This window comes from Pinus tabuliformis, chromosome Q (assembly GCF_031772625.1).
Source record: "Pinus tabuliformis cultivar Carrire ecotype Pingquan chromosome Q, CPIR1, whole genome shotgun sequence".
Lineage (NCBI taxonomy): Eukaryota > Viridiplantae > Streptophyta > Pinopsida > Pinales > Pinaceae > Pinus > Pinus tabuliformis.
Window position 1 is genome coordinate 1,228,240,852 of NC_142296.1, and position 13,089 is coordinate 1,228,253,940.

Below are 13,089 nucleotides of genomic sequence, written 5' to 3' on the forward strand. Positions count from 1 at the left end.
CACATTTTCTTTCTCATCTGCATTCTGAGGCCTTGTTCTTTTAGGCTTCCATTTACCTTTACCTTTGCATTTTCTTCTCCATCCTTGCTGAGATTCATTCTTATGCTTTGACTATTCATAGAAATGCTTCAATTTGTCAATAACTTCCTCAAGTGACTAAGGCTCATCATACTCAATACAATCTCTAAATGCTAATGGAAATCTGCTGAAAATTCATTGAACTTTATCCTTCTCATCTTTAAGATATGGTACATACCTCAATAGCTCTAGGAACTTAGTTGTGTACTCTTCATTTGTCATTAATCCCATCTTTAGCTCATTGAATTCTTTGGCCTTACTATCGTAGTACCTTTCTGACAAGTACTTATTCCTGAAAAGCTTTGGAACTCATGCAAGGTCAATTCATCTGTCCTGATGTCTCTAACCCCACTCACATCTTCCTACCATATGTTTGGTTTACTTGTGAGGCTGAAGATAACTATCCTGGCCTTGATATTATCTGCGTATTCACGCAACTCAAACAAATTCTTTCATCCCAAGTATCCAAGCCTCTGCATCTTCCGATTTTTTCACATCTCCATAAAAATTAGGTGACTTTGATTTCTTAAACTCGTCTAGAAAGTATCCCCTATCACTCCTCCTGTAAGGATGCTAACAATGATGATCATGATGCCTATTAGAACCAAAACTAGAATAATACCTATATCCATCACCTCTCCAATCTGGAGTATCCAACAATATACTATCTCTAACCATGTCATCTCTATCTAAAATTTGACTAGCATGAAACCTACTTCCATATGGTCCATTAGTTCTTTCCTCCTATCCATGGCTGATAGAAGTGGCCCTTGTCGTTACAATTTTGACAAACTTTGAAGGAGTATAGCATTAACGTATGTTTGTTTCTCTTGTCCGTGAATGATTTTGTCATTTTCTGCCTTACAACTCCTTATTTCTTCCTTCAAGCTTCTTAATGTGTCTACCAAATCAAAAGAGTGCCCAACACCATGTTGCTCATCTGATTCATAGGGAGAATCTTTATAGTCTACCATCCTGCTAGTCATTTGATCTCTTTTCTGCAAGGCATACTATGTCAGCTAAATGAAATCACAAAAAACCAATGTACCTTAGCATAATTCAGGGAGGATATCTCATTTGCAAGATAAACCAATTAACGTTCTAAATGTATAACATAATAATAACAAAATATAGACATATAATACATAAACATATAACCATGTAACCATCATTCTAGCAAGAGTCTAGTCATTAATGCATGACCATATCAACAACACATACCATGACCTCATGCATGACAACGACAACCATACCAACGTACACTGACAATAAAAAAGCATAAAAAACATGTAACCAATCATACACTCATGATGACATACTTCATAAAAACAACATCTTCTTCCACACGGTGACATCACTACAACCATGACTGACACCATGCATATGCAACAAGCACATAGACCACAAAAATGATTAACACACATGCAAATGACATGAATGCATGACCAACACACTTCCCATCCAGTTCGAGGGGTGAACCATGCTTTGATATCACTCTGTAACACCCTCCTCCCACATCTACCCAAGTAACCATCCAACTAGGGTAAACATGTGACGAGATGCTACTATGATTGGATTCAACCTCGTATGTGACCTTAAGGAAGTGGAATCAACGAAAACACAACATACAAACCTTCCACATCAGCTACAAGATTCCCAGGAACCATCCCAACCACTCAAGTAGCTAGCCCTTGGGCCCCACTGAGGTTTTAGACACTTGACCCCCGGACGCTCCCATGATATGGACCTAATAGTGTCCAAGAGGCTTTGGATGCTCTCATGCTAAGGCATGCCAACGTCTAGATCACTGCCCAGAATTGAATGACACCTTTAGAACATAAAGATAATAGGGAAACACTGATGAAAATGTAAATACGAGTAAGCCCTTAACCAGACCCCTACTAGCCATGACAAGCATTTCATAAAACATATCACAAATATGTAATCTACGAGTGTAAACAACAAATTTAAGCATGGGTGTCTCATACTTATCTGAGAATCGCTATGAAGGATTGTTCCCTTATATCATTTTCTACATTATCATCTATTAGGTCATAAATACATTGTTCATCCATTTACAAATAAAAACATGATGAGAGCCATACATATCCACTATCATAAAACATATACATAACCAACATAATAGCAACAAAAATACCAAAGAAATCACAACCATATGATCCACATATAAACCCATATAATACTCATAGAATTATGAGGATAAATAACCTTATATTGATGATGCAAAATCCAAACCCGGGATGGTACTACCAAATTCCACCCGACCATAGAATGGTTGAGACAAATCTCTCTTCATCCATTCACCCCCGTGCCATATTCCAAGCATGAATGTGGGACTCAAACCAAAAGAACTAACCAGGTCATCCCGAGGCTAAACCACCTCACCCTCATCAATAGAAACCAAGATTTACCATAATCTATCCCGGATCACTAGGCCAACACAATAAACATGTAATAACAGGCTTTACTGTGACCTCCACCCGATCACTAGGCCAAATAAGCATGGATGCCATCGGATTTCTCCACCTACACCGTGAGGGATTTTCCTGTCTCCTAGCCTCTCAGGCTTTACCGCAATACACACCGGATCACTAGGCCCTAAAATGAGACACACTCTCGAGGCTTTACCGCATAACCCAACCTAGGATTACTAGGCCCAATAGAGAGCAATCCATCTCTTGGCTTTCCTGTATATCCTGCCATTCACCGAAAATGATTCTTAGGCTCACCGAGGCAACAAATTCCTAGCTTTACTGCAACCCACTGTTTGGCTCTGGGGTTGCTAGGCCAATGGCTTTACCATGATCCACAATCTGGTTCAAGGACCACTAGGCCATGTGATCTATTTAGAGATCCACCTCACTTAGCTTCAAATCCATCTGGCAATCTAGTTCAACCAAAACATGAGAACCTTATCACACCATGGCTATCCGGAAATGGCAAGGCTAGGTTGAAAACACTATCACACCAGGTAAAAACCATGTCATAACAAAAAAGAACCACATGCAATACCATGCATGCCAAATCTAGCAAGGAAAATACACATGCAAAACAATACTTGCAAATAGTACTACAATAACTGCTTGATCCTGCTCTTTCTTTCTTGCTCCTTCCTTCCTCTTACCTTTTTTACCTTTCTTGATCCAATGCCAAAATGCTCCAAGACAATTCTAAGTTTCCAATAGTGAGAGAGAGAGAGAGAATAATGGGAGAGCTCCAAAAATGAACTGACAAAAGGTTACAAACTGATCCTCAGAAGCCTTTTTATCAATTAGGCATCTAACTTCTTCATTTTCCATTATTTTCCTTCAATTTCCTCCTCAAATGCAACCTGTGACCTTCAATTTCCTCCTCAGATGCAACCTGTGACCTTCAATTTCCTCCGCACATGCAACATGTGACCTTTCACCTCCCTTTTCTCCTATTTTCCTTTCTTTTCATAAATAAATGTGCCAAAAATGCCATTTTGCCTTTCCAAAGCCTTAGCCATTTCCTTTTCCAATTTCCTTAGCCATAATAAACCAAATGAACACCCAGACTAGGATGTCTTGCCCAACATTCAACTTGGAATAAGCGTCCCATAAAATGTGGTTATTATTTTTCCTTTATTAACTTTATTACATGGAATTTTCACCAGGGTTGTTACAGTTGTGCACTAGTGTCCACCATATATGATTGGTTGGTTATGTCGAGCATGTATAGACACACACACACACACAAATATATATATTTGGGTAAATAAATGCATCAATCTATTTTCCAAGTAGTTGATCAAGATATATAATAAGAAAGATGTTTATTAAACTTCAATTTGTACAACTAGGCCACATTATTGATAGAGTCGGAGTAGGAGAATACCTTGCAATCCTTAAATTCAAGTTAACCTTATTTATAGTGAGCTGGAGGGACAAGAGTACTGAAGGAAAGAGGATAAACCCCTCCCATTGTGTCACAGACTCAAAATCTAAACCTTAAAGTTTCTTAGATCTGAAGAAGAATTTCCACATTAGAAAAGAGTTTAGTTGATGGCACATGGATTGGGCCATAGAGAAATATGTAGAGTGTTGATGATCAGGCTTGGTGCCAATGGTCGAGCCTTGGAGGAGTGTGTAGAAGCATCAATGATCAAGTCTTCGATGAATTTTGCAATTGAACTAATAGATTGACATGGATTGGTGTCAATGGAACAACTTTAGTTTTGACAAACTTCACCCTATACCATTAGGTTGATTGGTTTATCCAACATAAGTTGGGCTCATGATCATTGTGCAATATGTTACATATATGGTTACATGTAGTGATTTTAGGGTTACAAAGTTTATGCATCTAATTATATTGTAGATTCTATACATTAACCACCATTGAATGTGACTATGTATATGTATATATATATATATATATATGTGTGTGTGTATATATATATATATATATATATATATATATATATATATATAATTTCATTTGAATAAATATAAAAGGATTTTATGTTTTATGTTGAGACTAAGCAATGGTATGACATAACTAGGTGCTTTTAGTGTTCACAAGGCACCACCTTCAAGTGGCAGGTCCACTTGGAATGCAATGTTATCAATTTTGTAAATTGTTATGGATATTTTAGTATACATTTCTTCACAATAGATTTGATAAAAAAAATTGAAATGTATACTATGAAAGTTAAATTTGTTTAGATTATGGATTTATTAATTATTGATTTGTTGTTTATTCATAAAATAGATAAAATGTGGAAAATATAGAATAATGAATTACAATCACACACTAGCCACAATGAACACAAGGTTATGCTCTTAGAAACCCTTACTAGAGAAAACCTAGCTAGAATGTGAGGTTGCCTTACTCTTTTTTGTTTGCATTGGAAATAATGCAAATACAAAGGAGATGAGACTTTAATGGAGTCATGTTAGCCTTATGGCTTGATAGGATGTTGCAAGACTAATTTCCTTTATTATTCTCTCTCACTCCCACTCTAGTTTCTCTTCTTTACTATGGAATAAGATAAAATCAAATAAAATGGTACCCCCTTTTCCTCATAGTCACCCAATTATAACATAGCTTGATAGCCAACTAAGAGTTAGGTTTGACTCCCTCAACTCTTAGCTAGAGTTACGACTTTGACCGTTGTAAGGTCTTCTTCATAGTCATCACATGGCTAAACCCTTTTCCTTTAGTAATGGGGGTTAGAAATGGCATCTACTTGTGCCATGGTGGTTAAAAAGGTAGGCCAAGTTGTGGGAGGCACAAATTTTGCATACAAAATACAATTGATGTAATTCTTGCAACACTAGAAAAGCCTGAGTGTAGAACATTGTCGTGTGGTCCTATGCTAAAGCGAGAAAGTTTCACCCCAAAAGAAATGTCATTTAAGGCCTCAAAATGGTCCCATAAGGTTTCAAACCCCAATTATCCAAATTATATAATGATCCATTTGAATCATGATACATAGTCCATCAACAATAGAATCAAGATGATGTGGTACTAAGTAAGGAATCTCAAGGTGTCCTAACTTGGTGTTTTGAATTCAGAAGGGGATAAAAGTTATATAGTTGGAATGTTATTAATGAGTAGAAGATGATGACAACCTTAAAAATAGAATTCAAGTTAAGTAAAAGGAATGGAAAATTTTGTAACCACCAGATAATCTAAAAAGTCAAATATATCATGATTAATATATTTAATGCAGATGCTTTACCAAAAAAACGTAATATTCACAAACAATTATATATTAGTCTAAATAAATCATAACATGGTAATAATTTATTCAAAATATGCATGGTTCAAAAAGGTAATAAAATTATATATAACTATATGTTGATAATGCTACATTCCTTATAAGGAAACAAACAAACATAACATTTAGTAACTATGAAATAACTCACATAGATTTGATCACGGGCTTCACTATGGGAGCAATACTATACCACGTGGATTTATATTGGGGGATATATATTGAGGAAAAAATGATATAATATATTGGGGCATATATAGGGAGTGAAGGGTTTTTATATTGGAAAGTATAAAAATTGGAGCTCAAAGTTAATGAAAAAATATAAAGGGGTATAAAAACTGTTAACAAAAAAATGGATACCTACAATACTTAGCAAAAGTAGCGGTTTTCTAAATTGGGAAGGTGTATTATTTCAGTATTGGTATGGGGTTAAATAATGTGAATTCTATAGATATTTCCAATATGTTGTCAAATTTGGAATATTGTTTAGTATACCACAAACACACATGATACGTCAAAAATTCATTAAATAAAACTCCATGAACTTTATCATGTAAATTAAAAATAACCTAACTAACCTAGAGACAAACCTAGAGACAATGTTGCAATATAAGGACTAGGCTCTTTTTGATTTCCAGGAGACAGTCCAACAAAACGAAAATTAAGAGCGTGACAAAAGCGAAATCATTTTAAATATCATTGGCCACCATATTTAATTATTCATTTTGGCTCTATTATTTCTTTTCAATACAATGGGCATGTGCTTTGACTAATACTATTAAATACAATGGGCATGTGCTTTGACTAATAATAGTAGATACAATGGGAATGTGTTTAGAGTGCCACGGACAAACGCTGTGACGAATGCCATCAGTGGACGAATACTGTGTGGATCCGGCATTTGTAAAGAAGCCGGAAGCCGCCTTGAAAGCAATCAATTAGGTCTTCATGGAAGCAGCCTTGAAAGCAATAAAAATATAACTTGATAATGGCTGGCCAGCCGCTGTTGACCTATGGTTTCGTGGAGTTATGGAGACAGTCCTCATTTTTATCTATATTGATGGCTTTCAGCCCTTTCACTACATTGACGGTGATCTAGAACGTGTTCAGTGGAAACTAGACCCCACATTGATCAAGTAGCCCACTATCTATGGGCATAAATAATTCGAAAACGTCATGATGAATAATGTATACTAATGCATGACTGTGATAGGTCCTGTAAAAGTTTGGAAAATTGAACAAACTGGATAAATCCGATACAATCGAGAACGAAATAGCACCACTTGCACATAAATAAATCCCGATGCTACAATCGAAAACGAAATAGCACCACTTGCACATAAATAAATCCCGATGCTACAGACAACTGCTCTCTGCCCCTCGTCGTCTCATGGAATTATTTATAAGCAGTTGGTCTATAGTAATCTATCTCTCTGGTAGTGCTGCAAACGTTTGGAGAATCGCAATATTCTATACTAATCTATCTCTCTGGTAGTGCTGCAAACGTTTGGAGAATCGCAATATTCTTTCCAATAACTTGAGAGGAAGGTCGCACATCGCAACAATGAAGCTATTCTTGGTAAGTTTCTTTGCTCCCAAGCTGTACATTACCCTGTATGTTATTCTCCTCTCATGTTGAATTTTCAGGACCCAATGTTAGTCTAGTCCTCGTTGCTTTTTCTGAAATCTGTAGAAATGAAGTAATATTTATGGTGCTTAACTGGTGTTATCAGGAATTGTTTGGAGTCATGGTAATGTTGCTGGTCATGCCCATCCCCACAGTGGGGGACACAAATAAAGTTGTAGTGGGGGGCACAAATAAAGTTGCAGAGATGCAATTGAAGTTATGGAGAGAAAAATTCCCGAGCATTCAAGTACCCAAGAGAGTAGCAGCAAGTATATCTCCACTCACACAAGGGGAGGTGAACACATTCGCTAAAATCATAAAGGATGGAGATTTGCATTCCCATGCCACTCAATTCTGTAACTCTGCGAATTTACTGTGTTCCCAACCTGTATATCAGACTCTCGCTCATCTGTCTGTGTTTCTTGATAGTAATTTTGAATCAGAGGTGAGGAGTGACATATTTTTTTCAGCCAAGGAGTTGAGGGAAGGGGGACAAATAACATTGCCAGACCTTTACAGTCCGTGGAAGGCATTTTTACCCCGTAATCTATCACAGCTCATCCCGTTTGCCAGCACAGCGCTTTCAGATGTGGTCTCTTCCTTTGGCATATCGTGGACATCAAATATGACGAAGAACATCAATAATACCCTCATTGCATGCGAGGAGAAGCCCGCACTAGGTGAATTTAAGATGTGCACCACATCGATTGAGGACATGACAGAATTTGTGCTCTCTAACTTGGGTTCTTCTGATAATATTGAGCTTGTTTCTCACCCTGCGCTCACAGGTGACTCTGGAAAGAAAGCAAGGGTAACCAAAGTTTTTCAAAGACTATCCGGCCCTTCAAACCGCCCCCCATTGTCCTGCCATCGCTTGGTGTATCCATATGGGGTGTACTACTGTCATTCTATCAATGGCACATTGACTTTCACACTGGAACTTGAGGTGTTGGAGAAAAATGGAAATATGTATAACGCGACTGCTCTATGCCATCCCAACGCACGGATCAAGGGAACGGTTTATTGTCACTTAATTTTGGGGGATAGTTTGCTCTGGATCACTAAGGATAAAAATTAAATTAGCTACCTGTCAAGCTTAGGATGTTCCCAGATTTCGGGCTTGGATGACAGTATTAGGTTAAATAATGTGTTTGGTTTGTCCGAAACTGACAAAGAAAATCGTGCGTGTCCATGGAAGGACCTATTAAAGTCCACTGCTTTAAAGAACAATGTAATCTTCTTTTCTTCTCAACATCTGGATATCCAGAGCCTATGCATCCGGTTTCAATTATCTTTACGTATTGGTTACTGTTATGTTCCACTCATCTTTGCATGCATTTGTTATTTGCTGTACTTTCTAATTCCCAGGTTGAAGGTGGATTATTCACATGTTAATTATTTATTTATTTAATTAGGGTGATTATCTAAATTAAATAGTTAGTAATATTAACGCATTAAGTTTATTTAAATTATTAGTATTAAAAAATAAAAAAAAGGTTTATTCTACAACTTATTATAAAGACAATGTGTAATTTATTCCATATTCAATGTGGAGTTGACACACTTCCTACTTAAAATAAAAATAAAATATTCTCTAAATAGAAAAGAAATGTATTCTTTAAATAGAAAAGTAATGTAAAGTATAGTAAAAAACAAAAACAAAATATTCCATGTATGTTTAGTAAGTTGTTCATATAAAGTAATATAATTTCATATCAACTTTAAAGGAGGTAAAATAATTAGAAGTAAAAAAAAAGCGTGAGTAAGATATTTAAATCTTATACTTTTCAAAAATATTTCACATGAGATTTAAATAAATTGTTTGAAGATCTTAGCTAACTCATTTATATCAATATCAACTTTATATATATATATATATTTCAAAGAAAATATTTTACTATTGTATATAATAAAATCTTCAATTGTCCAAAGAAAAAAATAATTGAAAGTTAAAAAATAAAATAAAAAAATATCAAGTACTTCCTAATAAAAATAATAAGAGGGATATGCGTAATTCATTCATAATAACAAAAAAATTCAATTTGGGTTATCAATAAATTATTTTAATGTATACTTAAAAGTATATTAATAAAAAAAAACTATTTTAATGTGCACAATGTACTCTATATAGCATTTAAAAATACAATTTAAGCAATAAAAAAAAAGCATTTCATATATATAGAGAGTCATTGGGATCCATCATGGGATGAGAGGGATGCAATATTTTTTTTCAAATTTTGCACTCTAAAAGAAGTTTGCACATAAAGAAATTTGATCTCTCTCATTAGATCCATACTTAAGATGGATCTATACTAGTATATAAGTTTTTTATATCTATAAAACAAGATTTTTAACCATGAAAATTTATCCTTACTCTCCCATGGAGATTCTTAACTTGTAAATAGGCTTTGTTACAATACCATGGACCAATACCATGGCTTACTAATACCACATGCCTTAAAAACTATAACCCATGCTCATATAACCTTTCTTTTTAATTAATTAATTTTAAGATAAAGAGCATAACTATTTTTTATATAAATCTCAACATTTGATTTGTAACTAATACTAAGAGTACTAAAAATGAATATTGGTCATTTTTTTATATCTATAAAACAAGATTTTTAACCATGAAGATTTATCCTTACTCTCCCATGGAGATTATTAACTTGTAAATAGGCTTTGTTACAATACCATGACTTACTAATACCACATGCCTTAAAAACTATAACCCATGTTCATATGACCTTTCTTTTTAATTAATTAATTTTAAGTAAAGAGCATAACTATTTTTTATATAAATCTCGGCATTTGATTTGTAACTAATACTAAGAATACTGAAAATGAATATTGGTCAGTCATTGATGGAGCAAACAAGCAGGCATTGAGGGGGGAGAGGGTTCAATGGATGCCCTAGCCATCGTATCTGTCTTTTTCATGCTTCTTTGCCCTGGTTTTCTATCGATTCGACGTCCTACTTGCTTTTCCAAGTGCTTGTCGCCATCGTTGGAGGAGGTTTTGTGTGTCTTTTGGAGCTAGGCTTGCTACTACAACTTCTGCTTGCCTTGCTTGTCGGTATCATTGTTAGAGGTTCAGTGTTTTCACGGAGTTGGTTTCACTGTTGCCACCTCTAGGTGCAAGTCTTGTTCATGGCTCGACTCTTCTGATGGCGTTGTTGCCTTATTTCTCTCAGGGTGTCTAAGGGTCAGTTTGTTGTCGTCTTTCAACTCTGTCGTCATCGCCTGTGCTTCCTCTCCAGTCAGTTATATGTTTTCGCTCATCTAGTTTTACTGCAAGTTATTTTTTTAATGTAGTCAAAATTTGTATCCTTGCCTCAAAATATTTTAATGTTTATTATGGATCGATACTTTTCTGTATTTACCAATCATTTAATTTTTATGAGTATGCTAGTAATTATTGATAATTATATAAAAAAATTAGAAACTTATTCTAAATAAAACATGCTTATTGACATAATTAAATATAAATTAATTTATATTAAATGAGTATACTAGTAATTATTGATAATTATATAAAAAATTAAAAACCTTATTCTAAATAAAACATGCTTATTGACGTAATTAAATATAAATTAATTTATATTTTTAAGGTTTATAAAAAAGTATTATGACAAAAAAATGTATATAAAATTTTATAATTTTAGTGAAAAATAAAAAACAGTTTTATATTAATTAAATAATATCCATTTATTTTACTTGAATAAATAATGATTTTAGCTTGGACCTCATTCTGTTGATAATTTATATAATAAAAATTCAAATTCTTATAAAGAGGTTGGCGCTTACGTTCTGTTATAAAATATATTAAAGAATATCTATGGTAGCTTCATGAGTGAACGCGTTTTCCTTGTTATCTATAATATTCTAAAGGTAAATAGATGTATATTTAGCTTTATAAAATATATGTATATTTAGCTTTTACAATTCTGGTAGAGATTATGATAATACGAATATAACAATATACATATTTTCAACATTATTTCCTTATTATTTACAATAATATATTATATGAGAGAAGATTACAAACGTTTTTAAATTAGGAATTCTAAGAATTCTTATATAAATTGTAGTAATTTATCATCCCTAAGTTGTGGTTACATATGTTTTTCAATTTTCATTTTATTAAGTATAATGCAAGTTAGAAGGAATACACTATAATGTGTTGGATATAAATTAAATAATGAAATATATAGTTAGAAATACATTTTAATAGTTGGTTTAATATTATTTTTATAGACCGAAATTGATTTTTGATTATGAGTTCCGGCGATTCATGGCCAGCTAGGGTTTCTTGCAAACTCTGTCGCCTCTAAATTCTTTTGTACATCTCCACACTATAACAAATCAGACTCTCTGGCGACAGTGAACATCATCAGCAAGGAACATTGGAATGGATCCCCTTCTGGGGGGGGACTCTGCACCTCCCCCTATTGGAAGAAATGAGATTCAAACTCCAAATGAAGATGAAAGGGCTCCAGAAAAGATGTAGACTGACAATACTGAAGCACAGAACGACCCAGCAGCACAAAAGGAAAACAAAACTTCACCAGATACAGAGGCAAGGCCTCAGAAACAATAGCAAGGGGATCCCACTTTGAATAGCGAAACCCCCAAAGCGAATTTTGCTACATGCAAACCTATTACAGCAGAACGACCCAAGATAGAACTGTCGGGGCATCGGATCAATACATAGATCCAATTTATGAAGGACCACACTCTTATAGGGAAATTCATTGGCTTCTGGTCGACGGAGAAAGCCCTGCAAGGATGGATCGCAGCCAAACGGAAGCCTAAAAGGGCATGTCACCCTGCAACTTGGTCCCAAAGGTTTCTTTACAACTATCTTCAATTGCTTAGAAGATCATAATATAATACTAGACGACGGCACCTATTTCTTCAACTCAGCTGGCTTGTATCTGAGAGACTAGATCGAAAGATTCAATCCAGACAAAGAGGTTTTCAGCTGGGCACCGGTCTGGATTCGTCTGTATTCCTTACCTTTGGAGTACTAGGATGAACAATCATTGCAAGACATTTGAAATGGACTGGGTGATTTCATAAAGGTGGCAGAAGAAATGAAACTCAGAAGGTATACCTCTTATGCTTGCATTTGTGTCTACATGCATCTTAACAAAGCACTTCCAGATTCTGTAAGTCTCTACCATGATGATTTTGAATGGATTAAGCCCATAGATTATGAACATATTCCATTCAGATGCAGGAAATGTCATGCTCATGGACATCTTTTCTGTGATTGCCCCATCAATTCTACCACCAAAGCCAATAAATCCTCAGAAAAACCAGACTCGGAAGGGTTCACCAAAGTAAATTCCTGGAAAAAGCACCACAAAAAACCCACCTCAAACCTTAGAAATCCTACAGCAAACTCATCTAATCCATCAACTAGAAATAGCTTTGACATCCTTGCTCATCCAACCTTGGATGATTCTGAATCCCCAATCCATGCTCAAGATATACCCAAGTCTCATTTGCTAATCCACACCTCAGACATCAGGCAAAGCATGAAGTCACCCGTAAACATGGCAAGCCCAATAGACAGTCCCAACAAGGAAACCGAAAGGCTTCCGAATGGAATGGAA

At 35.1% G+C, this 13,089-nt stretch overlaps 1 protein-coding gene across 2 annotated transcripts in view; it reads left to right on the plus strand.

Annotated features, from left to right (window-relative positions):
• The first annotated feature begins 7,162 nt into the window (after positions 1-7,162).
• The window catches only part of LOC149224236 (BURP domain-containing protein 6-like), a 40,418-nt gene continuing 34,491 nt past the window's right edge, over positions 7,163-13,089 (plus strand). Inside the window, exons 1-2 of one of the 2 annotated variants that reach the window (XM_089386047.1) lie at positions 7,163-7,421; positions 7,576-7,764. In XM_089386047.1, coding sequence (XP_089242173.1) covers positions 7,689-7,764 — 76 coding nt within the window. In that variant the 5' untranslated portion in view covers positions 7,163-7,421; positions 7,576-7,688. Of the gene's footprint in view, positions 7,422-7,575; positions 8,762-13,089 lie in introns of those variants that run through there. The other variant, XM_089386045.1, reaches the window with a different exon arrangement.